This window comes from Camelus ferus, chromosome 9 (genome assembly GCF_009834535.1).
Source record: "Camelus ferus isolate YT-003-E chromosome 9, BCGSAC_Cfer_1.0, whole genome shotgun sequence".
Taxonomy (NCBI): domain Eukaryota; kingdom Metazoa; phylum Chordata; class Mammalia; order Artiodactyla; family Camelidae; genus Camelus; species Camelus ferus.
Genome location: NC_045704.1, coordinates 21,683,658 through 21,709,542, shown reverse-complemented (window position 1 = coordinate 21,709,542; position 25,885 = coordinate 21,683,658). Strand labels below are relative to the sequence as shown.

The window sequence follows — 25,885 nt, the reverse complement described above, 5'->3', positions numbered from 1 at the left end:
GTATCCTTGGTGAACCTGACTTGGGGAGGGAAATTGAAATTAGACCAAAAGCCATTAAGGCCCCAACGTTGTCGGGATCTCGGGTTCCAGGGACTGTAGCAGCAGCGTTCTCTGTGAGCCTTTCCCAACAGGTCCGGGACGACCCGGCAGGGAGGCGAGAGCCACACCCTCCTGAGGATGGGATACCCCCCCTGGTAGGGAGTTGGGATATTATTCCAGGACCGATGAATCTTGTGGGGTACTCTGAACAGGGAATCCCCCTGCCTGCTACGAGAGGATGGATTTTAGGGCAAAAATGGACGTCAGAGGCTACGCTGAGTAACTACTTCAGAGGCCCGGCAAGGAGAAAGAGGTGGCCTGCCGTTTTATTATATCCTTTATACCAGAGGCCTTATGCTTCTTCAGGTGGTACTTTAAACTTTAGAGGGTGGACCAGGGGCACCCCGAGTCCAGAAGCCTATTGACCACCTAAGCGTCTCCCTGAATCCCTCCAGGATTGGCTGGCGGAGACCTGGGATGCCTCACCCAGGCTCCGGGAAGCTGGCCAGCAGGCAGCCCTGGGATGGTCGCGCTCGCCTCCCTGTGGCCGCGAGGAGGTACTGCAGAGCCTCCCTCCGCAGTTGAGCCCAAAGATGCCTGTAAAGCAGTTGCCCCGATTTAAGGACAAAAGTGAGAAGAGGATGCGGATCAAGTCAGTTTCCCCTAGTGTGTTTTGGGCCCGGTTTCTTTCATGTATTCATCAGCTGTTGTCCGGCCCTGTGCTCAGCACTGGAGATGGAGAAGTGACCAAGGCAGGCAGGGGTCACGCCCTCAGGGAACTGGCCATCTCTGAGGGAGTCACTGAAGCTGGCAGGGTGCTTCCTGTCCTCCTTTTATGTCCTGGGTCCCCGAAAGGATGTCAAGGACATCAGAGGTGTCAGGAATCAGAGGTGGGGCTCCTGGGTTTGGTCACCCTGTGTGGGCTTGGTGGCATTTTGCTCAGAGACTCTGAATGCAGACTCTCTGGCCCTGTCCCCAGGGCTCCTGGCTTGTGATCAGCCTGAGCTCAGCCTGCACCCTAATCTCTGCCAATTTCATTGGTACATTGACGGAGCAGAAGTTTTTCACCGCTTCCTCTGCCTCCTGGAGGCACAGAGCGGCTGCACTGATAAGGCACTGGGTGTGAGCCATTCCCCACAACTCCCCCAGCCGTCAGCCCCAGCTTACCCTCATCCACACTTCAGTGTTTGTACGAGGCTGGGGCTTATTCTCCACCGGCCCACATCCTCCTTCCTGCCTCTCCCTGACCCGCTGCGACAGCTCTCCTCTCTTGGAACAGCGTCTTTAATATCCTTACTCCTGTTTGCATAGCTCCCTTGTTCCTTTTACAGGCTAGCAAACACCCCACTGCTTCAAGTGCAGTAAGCCTGATTTCAGAGGTAAGTTGGGCAAAGATTATTTTTTAAAAATGGAGAAACTGAGGCCCAGTGAGATCAGTTAGCTGCTTCCTGTCAGGACCACCCAGGTCATCACTCTCGGCCCAAGGCAGATTATCTGCCCCTAAATCCCTCTTCTCTTCTCCCTGATCCAGGCCATTAGCGTAGTATTGAAAAATAAAGTTTGCCAGAGTCTTAGGGAAACAAGATTCATATTTTATTTCCACAGAGAAACTCTAAAGTAGGCTGCTTCTTCTGAATGTCTGGCGTGGTGACCTGAGGTCACAAAATGGAGCAGGTGAAGAAATGCCTGGTGTATCCGATGAGGCTGGTGGTCAAGGAGACCCCACAGTAGGGGGTAGGAAACAGGACAGACAGGCCCCCCAGGCTAGAAAAAGCAGGTGGCAGCACCCAGACCAAGAGCTGGTGATTGATGTTTTTCGGGGCCTCAGTCGCTATTGGAAGTGATTTTCTAGAAGAAAAGAGCCAGTGGTAGAACGCGGCCACTCCAGGCTGAAAGCAGGCATCCTCCCACCCTGCTGCTGTGTGCCGCAGGTCCCCAGGGCCTGCCTGTGTCACCTGCGGTCCCCTCGCTTTCACTCCGCTCTAAAACAGGTATTACCTCTTCTTCCTGCCTCTGAACCTTTGCACCTTGTAGGCTCACCGCTCTAGGCCCCCATACAATTCTTGTCCTGTCTGGCTCCTTCATCAGGCCGCCCTGCCAGCCTTCTCTGTCCCCGCCTGGCCCTGCGTCTGTCAGGCCTCCCCCAGCACTCCAAGGGTGCTTTCCGAGAGTTCAAGTTCATTTTCTTAGGAGTCTCTCTCCACACCCTACACTGGGGTCTCCTCCTCTTGAATACCTTTAGCACAACCGCCCAGAGCGGGATCCCAGCCCTGCCCCGGGTAAGTGTGCCCTGTGTGGCTCCCTCTGATACTCACCTACCAAAACTTCACCCACTGAAGCAGGCCAGGCTGCACCCGGGACGCCTGTGGGACAAGAAGAGTGTCTGAGGGGACATGGCACCGTCCCCGGCACCCCCTTGGGTCTCAGACCCCACCTCTCTTGAGCTGGATGTTCTGCACCCCAGTACTTACCGAGGAAGACGGCGTGACTCCCCCCTGTAAAGAGATCAGAGAGGGTGAGGTGAGGGCTCCAGTGGCCTCTCTGCTCAGCCATGTCCTCAGGGCTCAGACCAGGATTATCGCAAAGGTCTGAGTGTGGACTCTCAGCCCATGGAATTGTTTTCCCAGGAGATGTATCAGCCTGAGTGCATTTCACCCAAGATATTGAATGTGGTCCGTGAACACACACTGACCAAGGGGAGTGGAAAGAGGAAATGTAGGTCTCCCTCTGCCAGCTTGGTGGGTAGAAATTGACCACAAGTGATGGGCGAGGTGGATACCCACAGGTACTATTAACTGCATCTCAGCCTCCTCTCAGTCAGCAGGCGGTTTCTGATCTCTCAGTAGACATCCTCTCCCCGAGGGCAGGGGCTTTTTTGTTCTGAGAGATGGTGGGAAATACCGCCTGATTTTTCATCAGCCTAATTAGCATTTAACATGTTCATTTTCTGAATTTACCAGATTGCTTCCTTTGCAACCCAATAAGACCAAATCCTCCTGTTTTTCCCGTTATTTCCTGTGTGGAGTGAAGCATTTACTTTCCCACCAACCAAGAGTTCCCGGGCTAGCTTTCCCTAACTGCTAGTGTCCCCTTCTCTCCCCTGACCCCACTGGCCCCAAAGTCAGCAACTAAAGAGCTGGAGAGCAGACACTACAAAGGAAAGCTGGCTGTTTTGCCACGTGATTTTTTCTTTTTTTCTGGATCCGTGTAGTCCTTGCGAGGACACTGGCTCCCTGTTTTCTTCCTGGCACGTGACTGGCCACTGCTCCCTCGTAAGTGAGGGGGTGTGAGTGGGTGTGGAGAACCTTCTACCCTCTTCTTCCAAACTGCTCTCAGGGGGCTGGAGTCTCCCTCCACAGGGGTGGAGAGACATGACTATCAAAGTGAGCAGGATTCAGCCCCAGCTAACCTACGCAGAGGACCTTAACAGTGAAAAAACTCCCTCCCTTGCCCCAGTGCAGACCCCAGTGGGGATCAGGGCGGCTGCAAGTCTTACCTTAGCCGGGATCTTGGCTGCGTACTGCCCACCAGAGGCGTTAGGGTGTGCCTGCTGGTTATAGTTGTTCTGTGGAAGGAAGCAGGGGCGGTGGGTGGGGGCACAGGAGAGAAGGGATGAGGGCACTTTGCCCCCACTCCCCTGTCCTGGATGGACCGTCTCAAAGCCCCTGCCTCCTCCCCTCCTCACGTCGCGTGTTTCCTTCTGTGGAATCTCCTGCGGCCAGGACCCACACCCTCACCTCACTGTACGGTCCTAGCCCTCCTCCGTCCCTCCCTGCCTCTCCCAAATCCTCCAGTGTCGCTGGGGAGGTGACGGTAGGAGACAAGGGAAAAAGGTGAAATTTAAATCAGGTGGTGGTGGTAGTGGTGGTTGTGGGTACAGCTCAGTGGTAGAGCGCAGGCTTAGCATCCACAAGGTCCTGGGTTCAGTCCCCAGTACTTCCATTGATAATAATAATATAATAAAATAAATAAATCAGTGGTCAGTGGCAGTTATCTTACCTTAGAAGTTACAGGTACCACGTCTTGCCATCCTGCGCCAGGCTGAGGAAATTATAGAACAGGACATAAAGGAGAAGTTTCAGGTTGGCCAGACCCAGGAACGGGGCTGAGAGGAGCCCAGGGCCGGCCCCGGGGCAGGGCAGTCTGAGGGAGAGGCTCACCTGGCCAGCGCCGCCTGCCCTCTTCTGGAGCGACGAGGACGCCTCAGCACCCTGGGAGGGAGAAGGAGCCGGAGAAGGAGGCGTCGTGAGGGCATCTCCGTGGCCCTGCAGGCCCCAGACTAGGGGGCTCCAGCATCCCACCTGGCCTGCCCCATCCCCTCAGTGGTCTCAGATACGTGCTGCCTACAGAGGGGACGGCAAGCCTGGAGGGAACTAATGGCCCAGACAGATATGGGACAGATTTCCCTGAACAGTGTCAGGGGTCGTGGATAGGGAGAGGCAACCCCACTGCCACCCATGCACCTGGGGCCCTGGCAGCAGCGCTGGCCTGAGCCTGAGCTAGAAAAATTGGGGAGCTGTGCCGACCCGGGCACCTCGGCCCCACCTGCCTTCTGCCCGCAGCACACCCTGCTCCCCACACAGGCATTTTCATCCCTGTTCCCAAATGCTGTTCTCCCCAGGGTCCTGGGAAGGATGGGCTGTTACCCACAGGGGCGAAGGGACGTGCCTTGGGTTCGCTCTGGCTCAAAGGAGTGAAAGGAAGGGGAGAAATCCAGGAAAGCAGATGGAGCCCTTAAGAAGCACAGCAGGTGTGCTTGCCCCCCAAATCCCCGGAGCAGGGCAAGGGGGAGATCTGCGCAGGAGAGGAACTTAGTTCCTGCCATCAGCCCTTCTCTACTGGGAACACACACTCACACACGCGCACTCATACACTCACGCGTGCACGCACACACACACACTCATACACTCGCGCGTGCATGCACACTTACAGAGTCAGGATCAAGATGTTCTTCCCAAGTCAGGCCTGACTCCCCGCCTTCTCCACACCTGACTGCACTCTAACCCCACTGAGGGCACAAACTGGTGGACCACAGGCCTCCAGACATTGTTTGTTTGGTCTGGATGTTTAAGTTAAGTTAGTCGCAAACAATTGAAAACCAGATTTCTAGCTTTTCTTGAAAGATCCCACAGTGTGGCCCCATCTGTCCAGCCTCACGTGCCTAGCCCATGTGGACAAATGAGTGGGCAACACTTGCCTCAGTGCCCAAGGGCCCTGATTCCCGAAAGCCACTGGCCAGATGGAATCGAGATGTGGCCTTCTGTAGGACCCAGGGGCCCTGCCCATCCTTCCTAGAACCCAGATAATCTGACCCCTTCCCCCATTCTTCCTGCTCTCCTGTTTCTCTTCCACTTTTCTCCCTAGTGACCCCTTTCCAGCCCTGGGAGTTGGCCCCAGCCCCAGGCCCCTCCCTCTTCCCCACCTTGTGGTCCCCTCCACCTGCTCACCCTGCGGTACCCACCCAGCTGTGGCTTCCCTGGAGCCAGGCCACCCCCAGCAGCAACAGCAGCAGAGCGGAGACGGTGGCTGGCTTCATGATCCTGTGCCTGAGGAGGCCCCAACCCTCGGCCTCGGCTTTTATCCTGGGGAGGACCTGCCACCCTACTCCTTCTTCGGTGACTCACAACTTCCCTCTCCCGCCCCACCCCTGCTCAGCGTTGCATAAGGGGAGGGGGAGGAAAATGGGAAGGGAAGGAGGGGGAGGACCTGGGACAGAATCTGCAAGCCACTGCCTGGGTTCAGAACCCCAGTCCCCAGAGCTGAGCTTCCTGCCCCAGCTTTCTGCCACCCTTACCTGAAGAATTGCTTTCCAGTTCAAGAAAGGAGTGTAGTGTTTGAAGTCCTAGAGGGAGAAGGAGAGATGAGTGGGCCATGGGGAAACAGAATCCAGAGGGTGGAGTGTGGCAGCTGGTTGGGAAAGTTTCAAGATCACGTGAAAGAGAGGGTTTTGGCAGCTGGATGTGGTCTGGGGCGGGATGAAGATGAGCTTACAGGACACTGAGAGTGTTCGGATTTCTGATGGTATTGGTGATAAGCTTTGGGTGAGATTACCTATCTCACCAGTGAAAAGAGGGGGAACTTGCAGCAAGTAAGCTGCCTTGAGGGAGGTGGGGGGAGGACAGGATGACCAAGAGTGAGACTTCTCCTACCTCCCAGAGTCGGCTGAAGTAGAGGAGGGCGCGAGTGCTGGGGGCTGGGACTTGGCCCTGTGGATGAAAGTAGGGCACAGGTGAGCCGGGAGCCTGACCCCCTGCTCACCGAAGCCCCGGCTCCAGCAACCACCATCCTCAGCCTTCAGAATTCATTGTGACTAAGGTCTGGGGGAAGCTGGGTGTCTTTAGGGACATGAGAAAACTTTCTGGGAACAGAGGGTGAAAGAAGCCAGGTCTCTGGAGCCACTCGCCACCCCTCCGTCACACATACCGCACAGTGCAGCGTACTCCTCTAGCCCAGTTTCCCCAGCCTCAGGCAGAACACAGCTGTGGTAAAACCTCAGGACCAGGACCTGCCCCCAGACCTTCCCACCTTTCACCTGCCATGCCACCTCCCACCCATCTCCCAGAGCTGGGGGGCTGAGATCACCCTTTCCAACCCCCCCCCCCCGGAACAACAGTGGAGACATAAGAAAGGAGCAGAGACCAGGAGTGTGGGACAGCTAAGATTTATTTCAAGGGCAAATGTTGGGGTTAGTGGTGAGATAGTGGTGTTTTAAGAAGGGATGGGGGCTCCCATCCATCTGGTAGCTCCTTGTCGGGAGGTCACGGGGTGCGAAAGCTCCTCTGGTCCTGGGCAAAGAAATAAGTTCTAAGAGGGAGCTCGAGGACTAGGAATTCGGGGGTAGTGGACCAAGGCAAGGGGAGAGATTGGGCCCCTGCTCCGGAAACCTGCAGGGACCTTTTCACCCATGGCTGTCATCCAGTCCAATCCAGATATTCCAGCTTGGGCTTGAAAGCCCCCATACTTGGCCGGGACGCTAAGTGGAACCCCCCTGTCCTTAGTCCTCACTCTGGCTGAAGTCCTCCGCTCCCTCATCCCCTCCCCACCGGGAAGAAGCTGGGGTTCTCCACTTCTTTGCACATCTCTGTCCTGCCCTGCTTCCTAGGAGATTGCTCCTGAGGGGAGCCGCCCCAAACAGATTCTGCACAGCTGCGAGCACCCTCTTTGCTGCCGCCCACCCCGCGGCCAGGTGTCAGCCCGGGCCCTCAGGGAAGCATCTGTGTGGGCCCTGGCTGTCCCGTCAGACCCTAAGTGCCCCACGCTCAGGGGCCTTGTCTCCGCATGGTCCACAGTAAGGAGTTTCACCCCGACCAGAAATAGTTCTTTACGAAATTGAAACAGTCTGCTCTGTTCATCTGGTTCATCCAGACCACGACTCTGCCGTAGCTGGGAGCTTCTGCACCTCCTGCCTTTCAACCCCCACCTTACTCCCAGGTGCCTTTCCTGAGGTGTGGGCGATCCCTTTGCCTCCCCGCCTACCACCGCCCACTCCCCCAACAAGCTCTGCAGGGCAGGGGTCCTGGTCTGCATTCTCTTACATTAAGGGTCAGAAGCTCCACTGCTCACAGGGGCCAGTTGGGCGGCAGAATGACAGTGATGGGCGGGGGCAGTCTGTCCAGTGCAGAGCAAGCCCCCGTGGCAAGAAGCAGCTGCTACTCAGCTCTAGGCCGTCATGGGCCATAGAAAGAGGGGCCCAGAGTGTACATATTGTTTTTAAAAAATAGATCAAACCAACCAATCAGTGGGCCGCCGATGGCAGCTTCTGCCTTGGGGATTTGTTTGGATGGTTCGTCTGCCGGCCCGCCTTCCAGTCCACCCCCTGTGCCCTGGAGGTACATCTGCTATTCTGGAGTCAAATCAGCCTGGCCAGGGGCTCCCCCTCTAAGGATGGGGTGAACAGGGCAGAAGGAGCCGGAGGATCTAGGCCCCAAGTGTTTCCTAAAATGACGTACGTTCAGGGCCCAGACTAGAGCCGGGCACCGGCAGGCTCTCAGCCAGCCAGCGTTCGTTCCTTTTCCCTTCCCTCTCGGTGTCAGTCCTCAGCTGGCCTTTTAGCTCCTGATGGTTCAGTCCATCCCCTCCCCCTGCCTCTGCTTCCTCCCTGGTTCCTGAGGATCAGGCCTGAGAACTCACTCTCCGCTGCACCTTCTAGTGTCGAAATGGAAACTGAGGTTCAGCCCTGCTCAGGTCTGTGTCCTGAGACATAAAAGAGACCCCTTCCCTCCTCATCCCCAACTCCCAGCTCTTTCCAAATTCTCCCTCTGTCTTCAGGGCTCTGCTGTCCTTCCTCCTTGTTTCTATCTTTTTTTTTTTAAACACTGGCTGAAATGCTCTCCTAGAGGCCATTGACATTGTTCCCTGACTCACCAAGCAGGAGTTAGCTTTCTTCTCTCTGTCTTTCTCCCACAAAGATCAGAATGACACAGCCTTCCAGCCCTTACCTTGTTTATGGCATCCCAGTTAATGAAACCCAGCTTGGATTTAAAATTCTGCAGAGAGAGAGAGAAAAAAAAAAAAAAGAAAGAAATGGCCCAACTGGTCCACAATGTAATCGGCTCAAGGTCTCAGGACAAGAGAGGTCAAGGGCCACCACTAATGGTCACTCTAGAAGGAAGGCTGCAGCCTGTGGGGCCAAGGGACAAAGGTTTGGTTTTCCAAAAGAGAGTGAGCAGAGCACTATTGCTGAACTCACCTTCCAGAAAGCTTCGAAGTTGAAGGGCCCAGGAGTTGTCGGAGAGTTCTAAGAAACCCATGAGAAATGGGTAAGAGTCAGAACCGACTTTGTGAGTATGGGGCAGGGGCAGGAGACATAGGGAGAGGCAACGGTGGGTCCCAGACCAAGGAGGAGTGATGCCCCCACTCACCAAGCTGTTGATTCCACTGACATCTTCACCTGCTCCGCTGGACCCTTGCCCCTGTGTGGGGAAAAGGCGACTGGTGTTCCAGGCTCATGCATCTGGCCACCAATCAACCTGCTCCTGGCCCACTCATCTCCGCCTTTGCTCACGTTCTCTGTCCTCCCTGTAAAGCCTCCTTCTTCTCTTCTTTACACATCGCCTAAGAGCCCTACCTCCAGAAAGCCTTACTCAAATGACTCACTACTCATTACCCAGAATAACCCTACCGAGTCCTTTGAATCATATCCATATTCTTACTTCCACCCATTCCTTGCTCCCAAAACACCGCTAGTAACCAATATTTAATCCCACTGTGTGCTGAGCTCTGGGCCCCATCCTGCCCCATTCCCATGCGGAGATGCCTCCACTTTGCAGATAGGGAAGCGGAAGCTGGGAGCTGTCCAGCAACTTTGCTCAGCACCTGTCTCCATGTCAGACTCCAGCGTCAGGACCCTGATCCACCTTGGTCCGGTTATGGTGCAGACAGCTCTGCAGTAACTGAGGAGGGGTGAGCGAGTTAGGCTTCATGGTCCCTATTTTACCCAAGAGGAAGCCCAGGCTCAGAGAGGTCAGCTGACTTCCCTGGAGACACACAGATGATTGATGATACTGCTGGTGTTTGAACCCCCATCTTCTAGGTCAAAGTTCACTGCCTTTCTTTCCACTTGTCAACTTGGCCTTCTTAAATCTGGTTTTTAAAAATACCCCCTTGACCATTCTTTTGTTATTTTTGTCTGTTTTCCCCCCTCGCTACATATTTAAGACTTTGGTATATTAAAAAACTGGAAATAGAGTTACAGGCTGGGAGGAGGTTTCTTAAAACCTGTCTCCTCATAAAAGGTTAGCATCCCTGATACGTGAGAGCTTTCTCAATGTAGCCCCACTGCCCCCGTGCCTCCTTCTCCCCAGGGGCGCGCCCCTCACCCTGCAGGCCACCCTCACACCAGTGAGCAGACCGGCAGCATCGGCCTCATCCGGAAGCTTGTCAGAAGCCAGAACCTCAGCCCCACCCTAGACCTGCTGAGTCAGAATTTGCATTTTCACAAGACCTCTAGGTGATGCCTTATCCTACCCGCTCCTCTGTCAGCGCTGCAGGTGCCGACAGAGGGCCAGATTTCCAGAATAAGCTAGGAGGGAAACGCATACATCCAAAGCAGTATTTCAAAACGCTGTCCAAGAGGTCACCGAGTTCTGTTCACGGGCCAGTTGAAACAATTTTGTTTCCAAAAGGACTGGTTTTCCTATGATTTTTCACCACCCCTTCTGTGGTATAAAGCGGGAGATATCATGTAAGGAGTTGCAATGAATGAATAATATGGAACTTAATATACTTTCTAGGGGCACACATTTGGTTTCTTCCCCCTAAATTGTAAAGTCACCCAGAAGGGTTTGGGACAGAGGTTAGCGTTAGGCACGGGGACGAGCAGAGTTGAACTGAGGAGTGGGCACAGTTGCCGTGACAAACCACGGTCACTGCAAGTGTGGCTCTCACCTGACTCCCGGATGCTCCGGACTCACGGACTTCATTCCCTGGGTTGTTACACTGTGGGAGGGAGGAAAAGGGGACGCTCTCAGTCCCCACCTAGGCACCAACTCCAGACCCCAGACTGCAGCATCTTAACCCCGAGGCCGGCCCAGGTCCCCCATCCCCACCCCGGCCCAGCTGTCCTCTCCCCTCGGCGCCCCCATCCCTCACCGCCTCTTCCCCTTCCCACAGGTGGGGGGAGACCTGCACAGGCGCACGCTCGCCAGACACTCACCTCGGGTTTGTTTCCACCACCACTTCCACCTCTGCTACCTGAGCTGGTGCTGTATCCCTAGGAGGGGAGGCAAGAGTCTGTATGGGGTCTTCAGAGGACTTGGGCAGGGCCCACATAGTTCCCATAATAGGGATTAATCCCATAATTGGGATTATGATATTTTAACCCCCTCTCCTCAGCCTCCATGCCTTCCCAGCTTTTTCCAGTCAATCACTGGGGGAAGTTATTTGGAGCACAGGGAAGGCCAGGTGTGGCCAAGTGCATTTGGAAATGTGGGATAATTTGGGGATTCTGAGCTGTTGCCCTTCACCCCCACCTCACGCCAGGGGCAGGAAAGGCCCCGGAGCCCAACTTCATAAGAGCTGTGACCCTGGCAGCTGGGGGTTCATTCTGCCCTCCTCCTGCCTCACCTCCCCCTCTTCCTCTCCTGGGACCCAGAAAGGGGAAGGGACCCCTGGGGAGTCCTACCTGGGAGCCCGTGTAGACCCCTTGATCAAAATTCCTGGAGTTTTCCAGGGGTTGCTCCTAGACAGAGTCGGGTGGGGCGGTCCAGGGAACAGTAAATTAAAGCAGCTCACGTCAGCTGGCTGGTTCTAGTTACTTCCCTCCTCTTGCCTGAGACCTTCCTCAGACCCCCAAGGGACCCAGCTGTGCTCTGATGGGAGTGCCACCCTAATCCGGCTGCCAGGTCGTGGTCCCCTCCTGGTCCTCTCACCCCTCGCGTAGGGGCCTCCTGTGGCTGTATTTATTAGTGTTGTCTACCCCGCAGCTCACAATGTCCCTAAGTCTCCACATGCGGTCCTGCCCTCGTTCTCCTGGGAGCATCCCAGAAAGGGGTCTTGTTTTCCTGGGCCAGGGGCTTCCATCCACCAACCAGCTCTAGTCAGATTTGCCCAGTGGACACGCCTGCAGGAGCAGAGCCTAGACAGGGGACGGAGCATCCCCGCCATCGCCGAGTGGAAGATGAGGGGACAGAGTGAACGCGGTAGGCAGGGCACTTCTTCCAGAAAATCTGAGTGCATGCATAAGCAACACTGTTCAGTGGGGCTGGGAAGGTGGGGACCAGAAGCTGGGGAGCCCCGGGGTGACAACTACCTTGGGGCTGGCAGTGTTCAGGGAGGCCTTGGAGGGGATGTCCTCAGCAGGGACCACCAGGGGCCTCCATCCTGTCTCTGCCTTCAGTCAGAAGCAGCACTTACCCAGCTGGGCCCAGAACTGCTGCTGCCACCACTGCCACTGCTGCCACCATGGCCACTGCTGCCACCACTGCCACTGCCACTGCTGCTGCTGCCACTGCCGCTGCTGCCACTGCCGCCGCTGCCACTGCTGCCACCACTGCTGCTGCCACTGCCACTGCTGCTACCACTACCACTGCTGCCACTGCTGCCACTGCCGCTGCTTCCCTGAGGGGCAGGAAGTGACCAGAGCAAGGTCTAAAGATGAGAACACCAAGACTGCCTTCCTCCCTCCCCTCCTCTCCTGCTCAGGAATGTGTCTGCCCCGGCTGAGGGGGCAGCATCTCTGTTTTCTCCCTGTGCAAAATGCCCTGCTCGCCCTGCCCTCTTACCCCAGAGTGGCTGGAGCTTCCACCCGAGCCAGATGGCGGGGGGTTGGTGCACTGTGGGCAGAAGGGGACAGGTGAGTTTCCAGACTCCTGTGGAAGCCGTCCCCGCGGGCCAGGCTCTCATGCCTCCTGTGGCTTGGCTCTCTTTCCCAACATGTCTCTCCCTCAAGGCCCAGCTCGCTCTCCGGAGCCTCCTCCCCGCGCCCACCTCTCCTCCCATCCAATCTGCCTCTTCCCTCAACCGTCCCCCCTCCATCTTTCTTCCCCTTTGGTCTCTCCCACTCTCCACCCCACACATCCAGATTCCCTTCTTTACCAGACTCTTCCTCTTACCTCTTTATTTGGGTTGTTGCTGCCTCTCACTGACCCATAACCAGGTTGGGCCACAGCTCCCTGTTGGGAGGGTGAGACTGAGTATGGGATCGGGAGGGACACAAGGGAGGCACTGAGAGAGTGGGCTCAAAGGGAGGGAGGTGGCAGGCATCAGGGCTGGGGAGTTACTTTACCTGAGTGTTGGTCCCCAAGTTGAATGGCCCTCCATGGCCTCCTTGGCCCCAGGAGCCTCCTTGAGAGTTGGTTCCAAAGCTGCCACCTGAGCCCCCAGTGTATACCTGGTCCCAGGGAGTCCCTGGACCTCCAGGATTGCCCTGAGAGCCAGAGATGCCATGGCCATCAGCTGGGGGCTGGCCGTTGGTTCCCTGCAAGAACAACATGGCTACACTGAGTGTGTGTGACCACTGACTCCAGGGCAGGGGAGAGCAGGCAGAGCAACTAAGACAGAGAGGAGCCAGGGCAGGATGGAGGGAGAGGCAGGTAGAGAGAGACCCCAGGGTGGTAGAGGAGGGAGGACCACATGGAAGGAGGCTGGCTCATACAGCCACCAATAAGCGAGCCATTCACTCTTTCATCCTTTTTTCAAGATTCTCCACCCTGCTGCCCACTGCCTCCCTTTCCAGGCCTGGCTTCCAGCCACTCACCCAAGCACTGTTGCCACCAGGCATCCCCTGCCTGGAGCTGTGGGCAGCATCTGCTCCATGTTGAATGATACCCTCAACCTGTCTGCCAGTGTTTCCAAGAGCCCGGGCTCCTTCCCCAAGGCCATGGGCGGCAGCACCTCCCGCCTCATGGCCAGGGACCTCAGAGATTCTGTGGCTGTTGGCTTCTCCCGACTTGCCTCCAAAGGCTTCTCCCAGCCCCTCTCCAACAGCTTCCCCCAGCCCCTCTCCAATGGCTTCTCCCACCATGTGTCCAGCGATCTCCCCAGCATCTGTTCCCTCACTCTTCCCTCTGTCCAGCAATGGGCCAGCCTCCCCACTGCCCAGGCACAGGGCCAGCAGGAGGCAGGCCAGGGACCCCTGGAGCTTCATCTCTGCCTCTCTCCTCTCCTAAGTGTCTTCTTCCCACCCAGGTTTACTAGTTTGCCCTTTCTTTTCCTCTGCGTCTGTGTGCCCTCCTCCGTCTTCCCCTTCCTTCTGACTTTTTGTTCTCCCCACTCTAGGTCTGCAGTCTTCTCTCCTTTCTCAGATGCCCCCGCCTTCCCAGAGTCCTCCTCCCTGCCACTACTCCTTATACTGGAGCTTGGGAGAAGGTGGCAGGGCTGAGCAGCCCAGAGTCCCTCCCCTCCGTGACTCAGGGCCAGCCACCCGATAGGGTAATGAGCTGTAATTGTGAGTCTGAGAGTCTGTGTTGAAACAGAGAGGGAGCCCGTGCAGCAGGGAGGGAGGGAGCAATGGGTCGAGACTGGTACAAAAGTCTTCCGATTTCCCAACCCCAGGAATTTGGGGCGCAGGGTGGGGGTGGGGTCGTCTGAGGAGATAGACTGTTGGGTCTCCCAGAGGTGGATGGAGAGGACTTAAGAGAGAGGACTCAAGCAGGAGCCCACGGAGGGTGGAGAGGTGCGGGAAAGGGTAGGGAGCCCAGTGGAACAGGACCCACCCCAGGTGTAAGCCAGCCTGGGTCGGGGGCACCTGAATGAGTGGCAGGTGCCCCTTCGTGGCCTTCCCCTCTCAGTTTCAGGCAGCCTGTGTCTCTCTCATCTTGGCCCCCAGTGCTGCCCTCTTCAGGTGACTGACCACCTCACAGTCTCCCACACCCTCCAGCAGCAGAAAGCCTGGTCGCCGGGAGACGGCCCCGCGGTGGGGACCCCAGGCGTCAGAGAAGGAAGTGGCCACGATCCTGAGAGTGGTCATCAAGGCGTTTCAGTTAGCACTCGGGCTGCTCTTGCTGAGAAAGCTGGGTGTGGAACAGGAGAGATGGGCGGGCCAGCCACCCCCAGGGAATGAGTGGGAGGGACAGACCTAGGGAGGGTGCACCTGACCCGGTAAACCCATCCTGTTTACCAGGCCTGGAGGGGACACGAGTGTGAGCTCACGGCCTCCTGCGAGGGCTGGGACGACACCAGCTCACCCACCCTGCCCCCAGCCTCTCCCAGCAGGGACAAGGCAGCACGGCCAAGGGAGGAGGGGTCAGCACAGGGGCAGGAGCCCCCGTCAGCCCCCTCCCCCGGGCCCAGCTCAGGATGCAGAACTTGGGCATCTTCCCCAGGTCTCATCACTGCTCAGTGAGCGTAGCTGCTTCTCCCAGGAACCCCAGGTCCTCCCACTTGGCACTGCCTTGTATCACTGGGATTCATCACCAGGCTAGGAGGGGCCGGTTTCCACCTGCTTTTCTCAACGTCTCTCGGTCAGTCTCTCTCTCCACCCCAACACCCACACCCCAACTTGTAACACCCAACACCTCTCACGATGTAAACACAATCCCTGTCTGTTCTCCATGGCTCCTTCCTGCCTCCCTGTTATTCCGTTGATGACTCTTTAATGAGGATAATAGTTGTGGTGTTAACAACAACAGCAATAATAATAATCATTGGAGCTCCAGTTTATCCACAGCTTTCTCTGTGCCCAGAGCTGGACTAAGTATTTTAAGGCCCAGACAGCCCTGGGAGAATCAGTCTTATTATTACCCCATTTGGAGACAGAGAATGTGGGGCTCAGAGAGGACACAGTGCGTATGTGATCGAGGCAGAGCCAAGCCCAGCCTGTCCCATCCCCGAGCCCGGCTCCCAGCATCTTCTATCATCTCAGTGCTGCAGACCTTCCTTGCTTTTCAAAGCCCTAATTCTTCTCTGGGTAGAACTGGTTTAGTTTTGCTCCAGGACCACTTGAGGGGTGGAGAGCTTCTCTGCCACTGAGAGTTGTCTTTAAACCAGCTGACTTTCTTAAGTGTATTTTAAGAGAATACTTTATACCACTACTCTCCGTGGAAAGTCAGGCTCACTTGCCCGTAAATGAAAAGTACCAGAAAAACAAAGTGAGAAGAAAACAATGAAATCACATTGTAGCTGACTGTAGCCCCTGTGCCTCTTTGTTGAAAAGGGAGATTGGCCAGTAGGAGAGAGGTATTCAGGGCACACCAGCCCAGGAATTGTCTCCCTCCCCACCCATGCAGAAAGCGTCTAGGAAAATTAAGAAAAGAGTAAGTGTCTCGCAGTGTGATTCGGACTTATTCAAAGCCATGTTCACAACCACCTACATTTTTCTATGTTCTACCTCCTGGGAAAAACTGCCCTCAGACGTCTCTGGACCAGAGAGGTCACTTTAAATCAGCCTTAAGGCATGTTAATTACATACCTGTTGTGAACAGAAACAGAAGACCAGATGCTTTCACAAGCATGATCTCGTTTAATTTTCACCATCACCTAGAGATATAGACGTTATTCCCATTTTACAGGTGAGGTAACTGAGGCCTAGAGCTGTTACACACACACGAGACCATATACAAGATCATGGCAAAATGGAGCTGGCAGAATCTGACAGCTTTTTCTCCTACATCACCATGCCTCCTCTGTTCTTGTCTATAAAATGGTCCACGAGTCTGACATGCCTACGTCATGTCCAGGACCCTCTGATTTCAGCTGTTCCCTTTGATGCACTACTGCATTTATTCAGTAAATGTTTACTGAGTGAGCACTCTGTGACACGCCTATTCTAGGCACTGGGCATACAGCAAGGAACAAGGTCATCAGTCTCTCTCTCTCCCCCTACGGAGCTCACCTTCGTTGTGGGGAAGCTGGACAATAAACAGATCAGGTGCTGATGTGTCAAGGGAGAAACATATAGTGGGGTGAGGATATAGAGAAGACAGAGGGAAACAGCATGGTCAGGAAAGGGCTCTTTCAGATGTGATATGTGAACTGAGACCCAAAGAAAGTAAGAGAGTGAGTCACGAGGCTATCTGGAGATAGAGTATTCCAAGCTAGAGGGGAACAGCAGTGCAAAGGCCCTGAGGCAGGGGGCTGCTTACTCTATTTGAGAAACACTGTGACTGGACCAACGGGGAATGGGAGGAGTTGAAGTCCAAAGAGGGAACAAAGCCAGATTGTGAGGCCTCGGGGACCACTGTGAGCACTTTGACTCTGAATGAAGTAGAACCTGCCAAGAGCTTTGAGCTGAGGAAGGCTGTGATCTGACTCAGGTGTTAACTGGGGAACAGACCAGGGTGGGGACATGGTATGAGGACTACAGAGACCAAGTAGGAGACTTCAGGGGAGAAAGGAGGTTGATTCAAGTATAGAGGGGAAAAATAAAAATAAATAAATAAATAAATAAAAGTGAGGGAATCAAAAAAAAAAAAAAAGAGCAGATCATATTTTGAATGATGCACACAATATGTAGTTTTAATGTCTAATGGCCAAGATAGCTGTAATTGTCATCTGCTCAATATTACACAGTACAGAGACATTTTCAAAAGGCAAAGAACTTTAAATTGCTAATTTGTTGGGGGAAATAATTAGGTTTTCAGGCTCATGTCACTATAAAAGAGAGGTAGTGTTCCATGGTTGCGTTGAGCGATAATGGCCTTCAGTTGTATGGTAACTCATGATATATTAAAACAAAGACTGTTATTTGAGCCCCTTACTTTTCTTTTTTTAAATATTATGATGGTTTTATTAACAAGTATTTAATACATATATTGCATACCGTATATAGTATATGAGGACTGTACAGTACAAATTTATGTTCATAGTTTGACATGACAAAATGTCATTACTGAATTCCCATTGGACTACAGGAGTCCCCTAACTTTTCAATTTTTATAACCTGATAATAAAATGAAATATCAACTTCCGCAATAAAATTTCTAAAAGGCAAAGGAAAAAGAATATAGAGGGGAGATGGGGTCTTGGGTGTGGATGATGTCTTTGCTCCCTTCTCTGGAGTCCCGGGCCTCAGGCTGACATCTGCTGGCTCACTGTGTCCGCAGGGCCTGACCTGGAGCCTCAAACTGACCTGGAGTTCAAATCCCGGCTCAACCAGTTACTTAAGATCACCACCACATCATCTTAACAAATCTGTGCAACAGGTTCCTTGTCTGTAAGAGGGGTGAATACGAGGATTGCATGAGGTAACATGTGCAAAGAGCTTAGAACAGTGCCTGGCACTTGGGAGCACTCAATCAATATGTGTTCTTGTAAGACTGTTGGAATACTTCCCTGACACTTGTTTAATTTTGAGACTCAGACACGGCTGCACAGGCACCTCGTGAAAGGCGCAAAGGCAGAAACTTACTTTTGAAGAGGACTTACGTTGAAGTAGCCCCTCACCCTCCCCAGGGTCCCCGGGGAGCATGCCACCTCTCAAGCAGAGACCCCCAGCAGGGAAGCGCTCGATCCAGGAGCCAGCCCTCACTACCTGCTAGCTGGGTGGCCTCCTTCGACTCTCTCCCTTCTCTGAACCTCAGCTTCATCATCTCTAAGGGGGGTAATCACGGTGCCTGTGTCGGGGGAGGTTGGGAGGGTGGATGAATCACGTCTTCACCTAAATGCTTAGCAGAGTCCACGCCCAGTAAAAGATGGCTGTGAGAGTCCCACCCATCTCCCTGTCCCTCCGCATCCCCAGAACTGGCCTCCTCTCTTTCCTGCTCCCTGGCCTGGCTCCGCCTGGCTGTCTCAGGCGCCTAGTTCTTGCTCGCTCTTATCCCAAGGCCTTTCCCAAGTCTGCTCAAGCCAGTAGCCTCCACTCTACGAGTTGCCAGAAAATTTGTGCCCAGCCTCGACCCCTCCTCTAGAACCTCTTAGTCTAGGGAGAAATGGAAATGAAACCGGTAAATACATAATTACAGTCTGTCACAACACTGGAAAGACCAGGATGCATGCCATGAGAAACAAGGGTGGCCCTTCATGCAGGTTGGGTGAGACCGGAAAGGGAAAGAGAGGCTGGGAGCATGTTCCCGGCAGAGGGACCAGCACCCCAGGCCTCAGGGCAGGAGTGAGCCACCTGTATTTTACCCTTCAGATCCGGCTAAGCTCTTCTTTTCCAGAAGCCTCCCAGGATTGACCCCCAGCTCACACAGATTGTCCCATATCTCTCTGGAACTTTTGAGTGCCCATCCAAGCAAACCCAGCAAGAAAATGGGCATACAAATGAACTCAATGAAAGCTTTTACTTTGTGAAAGAATGAATCCCTTCTCAAAAGGGATTCCTCCAGTCCAGGTGAAACGATGCCCACAGGAGACCATCAGTACATGTGCGGTTCGCATGAATGCTTCCATTCATTGAAATACAGGAAACAAACAGCTGCAATTTACTTTGAATTGCATCAAAAAGGTATTGGCACGTGGCTAGATGGCTAGGTGGGTGATGGGTGGCTGTGAGATAAAGTAAGCAGAGTCAGATATTAGTGTAGAATGTAAGTGGTGGGTAGGCAGGTAGTCAATGGAAAATTCTTTCATCTTTGCAATAAAATGTTGCAGGAGGAGAGAAGGAACATAGGTGATTAAAATGGTGGTATTCTACAAATAAGGCAAAATGCAGTGAATACAAAGTGTCAAGAACATCACCTTCACAGGGCGCATCAGGCCCCTCCCCTCCCTGGTGTGTCCTTTACTGACACTCCTTTGTGGCTGTTTTCATATTCTGTTTGTATGCCTTGTCGCCCCAGGAAGCCTGTAAATTCCCCAGGGGCAAGAACACTGTCTTTTATTTCTGATCTCACGATTGATGGAATTTGGGGGCTGGAAGCCATGTTTGTAGTCCTCTCCTGCAGACACCCGCCCCCTTCACACGGGAGGAAAGTGTGGCCCCGAGAGGGGAAGGGTGCTGCCTGCAGGCACCCGGTGCTGTTGGAATGTAGGTCTCCCAGCACTCAGGCCCGTGCTTGGCAAGTGTTCTGGAGACTTCATAGGCAACTTGTGAAAGGTCAGGTTCTGGCAATAGACAGGCCTGCTGCTTTCTCATGGGTTACCCCGGGCAAGTGCCCTGGCTCCTCTGAGCCCTAGTTTCCTCATCTGTACAATGGGGATCGTAAGAGAACTTCTGCCTTTGGGCTGTGAGAGGCTTAAATGCTTACAGAGAATGAACAGGACTTCACACGGTACCTGGAACCTACTAAGAAGCTGCTGTCATTCTTCTGGGCTTTGAGCTGCCCATAGGTCAGAAAACTGGGCGCACATACCTCTTTCCTCTCTCTTTCTTCACTGACTCCCCTCCCTACTGAAATGAAGCAGGAAAAGACTTCTGGGTTTTCAGAACAGCCTTGGTAGCTCTGGGCTGTTTCTCCCTCCATTTACCATGTGATCTCGGTCACATTTCTTAACTTTCATGAGCCTCCGTGTGCTTCTCTATAAAATGGGGCAATAGCAGGACCTCTTACCTAACTGGATGGTTGGGAGGATTCGGTGATGTCATGCACGTAAAGCGCAGGGAGCCTCGCACGCCTTAATTGCACAATACACAAAAGCTACTATTGTTATTCCTTTGGTGCCACACCCCTGGATGAGGATGCTACCCCCGTGGGCTTCACCAGGGTTCCTGCCCTCTTCTCTGATGCTTTGGCCCCCATACTGGCTGGGGCAGCTTTCCCTGCACAGATGTCCCTCCCAAAGCCGAGCATGAACTTTGTACTAATGAGGCATGGCTTGTCCCCATAACCGCCCTCGGAGATCTGATCAGCCTGAAATCTACAGTTCAACCCATCCTGTGCATCAGACCCCACGACCCACAGCTCCTTCAGCAAAGTAGCAAGAGGAGAAAAGACAAGCCTTCCTCCAACCCCTTCTTAGGAAGCACCGTGGACCATGATGAGAGTACAGGGGGTTATATTTATTCACAGATCTAAGTACAGCCCTGTTCAGGGACTCCAGAAATCTTTCCCCGCCCCCCACCCCGCCCAGCTCCTTCAGGTCACTTCAGATGATGTGACAACAGGAATGTCAGTCTGTTCAACATGGCCAGTTCATCAGTTTAGGGAATGATGTTGGTGACGCTCTGGAAGAGAGAAGGAGGGAGGGAGGGAATGCAGGGCACATAGCCACAAGCCCTCTGCCCTCACACCCTGTAGAGAATGACAGGGAGGTTGGCCACTCTGGCTCTGGGGTCACCTATTTTCTGGGGACTATCTTAAGCAAGGTGGTACCTGTATGAAGGAAGAACAGGGAGCCAGCCCTCCCAGGTGGAGGTGCCGGGGGCCTCTGTAGGAACTGAGAAGCCTTGTCTGCTCTGCCTGAGAGGCTCTCCTGCCACCTCTATAGCCCAGGAATAAACAAGGATGTGGCCTTGGGTTCCAGGCACTGTCCTTAGGGTTGTTATGCAGCCTCACCCTTCTGCCCCAGTCTCAGGCAGCTGAATATACTGCATGCAAAGAAAAGAACTAGGACTTGACTTTGGGCCTAGAGAGGGGACCGGGATCTTACAGGAGCCTTTATCCTGGAGAGGGGTTGGGGGGCCAACCAGGGGGAGGACGGAGCTACAGTTTCCCGCCACCCAGCACTCTGCCGCCAGGTAGCAGGGCCAGGGCAGCAGAGGGTCCACAGGGTAAGGAGGGAGTCTGGGGGGGAGATGTAGAGGGGAGATGCCGAGCACAGGGAGGGGAGGGTTTCAGCAGCCCCTCCCTCCCTGGCTCCTAGATGCACACGGGCCCCTGGAGATTTTTTCTGCCTCGGGGAGGGAGGGGACAGAAAGTGCCCAAAAGGTGACAGCAGGATGTGCAGGGCCAAGAGCAGTGAAGCAGGAAGGCCAGAGCTGGGAAATGGGTTGGATGGTCTCCGCAGAGGCTGAAAGTCTGTCTACAGTGCAGTTGTCTGGCAACAGGCGACGGGAAGGAGACATGAGAGCATCTCCCAAGCAGGAAGTAGCAATGTGGACACTCACCTTCCACAGAGTTGGAAAGTCGATGAAGGGCTTGTTGACCGAAGCCTGAAGTTCAAGGACAAGAGGGTCAGTCCCAGCGTCTGTCCCACCACCATCCGAGGAGAGCCTCCCCTCCTCCCACCTCCAAGTCCGTGCTGTGCTCGGGAGACTTACTCCAGATGTTAAGGTCGTGGTTGCGACCCCTCCGTGCTGGCCTGTGGATCCGCCTGGATGACCGCCCTGTGGACGAAGCCTGGATTCATTACAACCCCTCAGCCCTTGAGGGTCTCCCAAGTCCCTTTTCCCCGGGGGCCGGCTGGGGCTGGGGCAGGAGGCATAGGCTACCAGAAAGGTCCAGAAAGAAAACTCAGAGCCCATGTTGCTGTGGGAATTCTGTGAGAGGTGGGAGGAGAAGCCAGGAAGGATGTCTGCCCCTACTGACTCGTCTTCCCTTGATTCCCTTTGATTTTAGTTATGAGATGTTCTCAGTTGCTGAGAAGGGGCCTGCCTGGAGAGGGAGCCCAGAGGAGCCACATGAATACCTGGACAGGGTTTCACCTCAGCCCTGACCTCAGAGCTACCCCTTCTACACACACTGTAGCCTGATCCCTAACTCGGGTTGATCCTCTCCTTAATCCTGTCCCCAGGCACTGAGCAAGGCCTCCCCCACCGCACTGCTGCTGCCGGCCTCGGATCCCCAAACAAACCTCCCTCTCTGGTCTCTGTTTGGTGAGTCCTGCCATCTGACTCAGAGCTCCCTCCCTTACTCTGCACACTTTCTCCATAATTCTTTCCTCCCCACCCACCCATCCCTGGCTCCCTGGCTGGCAGCCCATGTGGCTATGGGCTTGAGACCTGGAGAGATGGTGTCCCAGAGACTCCTCATGGAGAGTGGAGGATGGGGAACTGAGGCCAGCAGGAGTCAGCCTCTCCTGGCCTCCGGGATCTGTTCCCTCTACCTAAGTGGGGATCAGGAATCCTCCAGAAGGCCTCTTCTGATGGAGCAGCATAGAGGAAGAAAAAGAACCCTGACTTGGGATTGGCCAAAGCTGAGTGCTCACCCCGTGACCTTGGCAAAACCTTAAACCCCACTGAGCTTCTGTTTCCTTATCTGAGAATCAAAGAGTCAGCAGCCTCACCCTGGCTACCTCAGAGGCTTCTCAGGAAAATTAACAGAATAGGGCTTATCTCCAAAAGCTATTCCTCAAGCTTCCTCTGATGCTCTGGGTTTTCTCAACACTCATTCTGTCTGCAGTGTAATAGATCCTGGCCTCGGCAACTTCTTCCTGTTCCCAGGAGAGGCTGCGTGTTCCTCCCCTTAGATGTCATTAATGAGGAAGACAGCACCCTGAAGCAGGGCTGGGGCCCGTCCACACTCTCTGACAGGGCTTTGCGAAGAAGATGGCTTAGTCTGTCTGACCAGCTAACCACCAGCTCCTTTTTAAGGGACATGGAGACGGAGAAGGAGGACACACTTCCATAGCTGCCCAAGCTTCTGTCACCAAATGATGACTACCTAGGCTCCCCAAATGTCCCAAGGGTTTAACCTCTCCCTCTCCCAACACCCTTATCCCCATTACCCCACCCTTGTTCACCTACATTCAGCGGCTGTTTGGCCTCCTTGCCGGCTTGGTTGACCCCATTATGAACATTCTGCGGCAACCTGTCCTCCTCCTTCCCGGCCTGGCCAGCAGCATGGTGGACACCTTGGCCAAGTTTCTCCGCTTCCTTTCCAGCCTGGCCAGCAGCGTGGTTGACCCCTTGGCCAAACTTCTCTGCCTCCTTTCCGGCCTGGTTGACCCACTCCTTCCCAGCCTGGTTGACCCCAGGATGAACACTTTGGACTATTTTGTCTCCGTCTTTCCCAGCCTGCTCAGCGGCATGGTGGATGCCCTGACCAAACTTCTCTGCCTCCTCCCCAGCCTGCCCAGCGGCATGGTGGATGCCCTGACCAAACTTCTCTGCCTCCTTCCCAGCCTGCCCAGCGGCATGGTGGATGCCCTGGCCAAACTTCTCTGCCCTCCTTCCCAGCCTGCCCAGCGGCATGGTGGATGCCCTGACCAAACTTCTCTCCCTCCTCCCCAGCCTGCCCAGCGGCATGGTGGATGCCCTGACCAAACTTCTCTGCCTCCTCCCCAGCCTGCCCAGCGGCATGGTGGATGCCCTGACCAAACTTCTCTGCCTCCTTCCCAGCCTGCCCAGCGGCATGGTGGATGCCCTGACCAAACTTCTCTCCCTCCTTCCCAGCCTGCCCAGCGGCATGGTGGATGCCCTGACCAAACTTCTCTGCCCTCCTCCCCAGCCTGCCCAGCGGCATGGTGGATGCCCTGACCAAACTTCTCTGCCTCCTCCCAGCCTGCCCAGCTGGCATGGTGGATGCCCTGACCAAACTTCTCTGCCTCCTTCCCAGCCTGCCCAGCGGCATGGTGGATGCCCTGACCAAACTTCTCTGCCTCCTTCCCAGCCTGCCCAGCGGCATGGTGGATGCCCTGACCAAACTTCTCTCCCTCCTCCCCAGCCTGCCCAGCGGCATGGTGGATGCCCTGACCAAACCTCCCTGCCTCACTTCCCGCCTGGTTGACCCCATGATGGACCCCATGAATCACTTTGTCTGCCTCCTTCCCAACCTGTCCGGCAGCGTTGTTGACCCCATGGGCAAACTTCTCTGCTTCCTTTCCTGCTTGTCCGACGCCACTGTTGAGCCCATGGGCTACCTTGTCGAAGCCGTGGTTGAGCCCCTGGATGCCCTTGTCCAGCTCCTTGCCGGCTTGGTTTCCCATGCTGCTAAGTCCATTAAAAACTTTCTCCACTTCCCTTCCAGCTTGAGTGATTCCATTATTGATGCCTTCCAGGGCCTTGCCCACCTCTCTCTCTGCATTGCTCAGCCCTCGGTTGATCCCTTCAATGACCTTCTCAATGGGATCATCCTTGACCGCCCATCCAGGCAGGGCTCCCAACAGCAGCAGGAGGGAGCAGGAGCTGACCACACTGGCAAGATGCATATTGTTGGGGAAGTGGGGAGGGTGCAGAGAGGAGCCAGGGAGGCAAAGCTGCTATTTATCCTATGCCTGCCTTCCTCTTCTCCACCCCTCATGACTCAGTTACCCCTGGGAGGCACTGACTTGATCCCCAGTCAGGGAGGTATTTCCCAGGGAGATTTGGGGTTGAACAATGAAGAGGAGGAGGAGGAAGAGAGGGTGAGTCATGAATGGAGAAGACTCACGTGGCATCTTTGCTCCTTATCAGGCTCAGGCCCTCCACCCCAGAGCCCAGATGTCTGCCCTTCCAACCACCTCCTCTTTTCATTCCTCACCCACTCTCTAGGCCTCCTCTCTCCCAATTCCACCCTACCTTCAATCACCCTTCGTCCCTGGGGCCCAGGCCTGGTTCTTCAGGATCCTCATGCCTCCCAGGATTCAGCTTCCCCAGCAGTAAGAGACTGGAAAGATGGGAGGCACAGTCAGAGGGAGGAGAGCACCCCCGGGGAGTTGAGGGAGTCGCCAGGCCTTGATCTTTTTTTCCCCAGACCTTACTCTTTTCATTCTTGTTGACCCCACCCCCCCGCATTTACTGTGCTCCAGCCACACAGGTCTCCTCCCTGGTCTTCAAACATACCCAGCTCATTCATGGCCTCATGGCCTTTTCACTTGCTGTTCTCTCTGCCTGGAATGTAGAATGCAGATCTTCACAAGGTGGGTTCCCCCCTCATTTTCTTCTTGGTTCAAATATCACCTTCTAAAACAAAAACAAAAACAAAAACAAAAACAAAAACAGAAACAGAAACAAAAACAAAAACCCTTCCCTCCCTGGCCATACACCATATATACTCTGTAATACCATCCTTCAGTTTTTATAGCTCTTACCACAATCCCAAATTATCTTCTTTTACTGTCTGTCTCACCTATCAGATTATAAACTTTCAGAGGATGGGGCCTTAGTCTGTGTTGGTCACTGCTATATCCTCAGCTTCTAGAATATTGCCTGGGGTTCAGGAAATATTTCTAGGATGAACAAACAGATAGATTAGAAGCCAGGGGAAGACAATTCAGGCCTGAGCCTGAGTCTAAAGGGGGCTGGAGGGAAGGTCACCTGGATCCCCAGAGTAGCATAGGGTCCCATGGTGAAGGGTGCAGATTTTAGAGCCAGGATCACATTCTCATCCTGCCTCCCAGCCCTGGGGCAAGGGCAGGGGGCCGACTGCCATGAGCTGGGACAGGACGCAGTGTCTCCTGAAAAGCCGGTTGAGGCAGCCACGGGGAGGGGCCGAAGACTCGGGGTGGCAGGAGACTGTCAGCCAGAACCTGGGCTGAGGGCCAGGAGCTCATCCTTCCTGCCCTCCTCCCCACTGAGGCCTCCTAAGTCCCAACCTGAAGCCCCAACTGGTTAACATATTGGCAGGGGCTGAAGAGAGAAACAGCTGAGGGTTTGCCCTCGGTGTGGAGAGGGGCTGCAGAGGGATGCACAGAGGGTGGGAGGGCGGTCTGCTGCAGCCAAACTATCTAG

The 25,885-nt window shown here is 54.6% G+C and overlaps 1 protein-coding gene across 1 annotated transcript; it reads right to left on the bottom strand.

Annotated features, from left to right (window-relative positions):
* Nucleotides 1–1,610: 1,610 nt before the first annotated feature.
* LOC102521247 (suprabasin) lies at nucleotides 1,611–24,647 on the bottom strand. Its single transcript, XM_032487416.1, is given in 24 exon segments — nucleotides 1,611–1,887; nucleotides 2,355–2,402; nucleotides 2,511–2,534; nucleotides 3,536–3,604; nucleotides 4,039–4,080; nucleotides 4,200–4,250; nucleotides 5,834–5,881; nucleotides 6,189–6,245; nucleotides 8,478–8,525; nucleotides 8,729–8,776; nucleotides 8,901–8,951; nucleotides 10,426–10,476; nucleotides 10,694–10,750; nucleotides 11,162–11,218; nucleotides 11,893–11,946; nucleotides 12,010–12,096; nucleotides 12,261–12,311; nucleotides 12,591–12,650; nucleotides 12,764–12,955; nucleotides 21,404–21,448; nucleotides 21,557–21,622; nucleotides 22,982–23,401; nucleotides 23,403–23,672; nucleotides 23,674–24,647. Coding segments are annotated over 23 exon segments (2,607 nt in total). The 5' UTR covers nucleotides 24,385–24,647; the 3' UTR covers nucleotides 1,611–1,887.
* Between the last annotated feature and the right edge of the window lie 1,238 nt (nucleotides 24,648–25,885).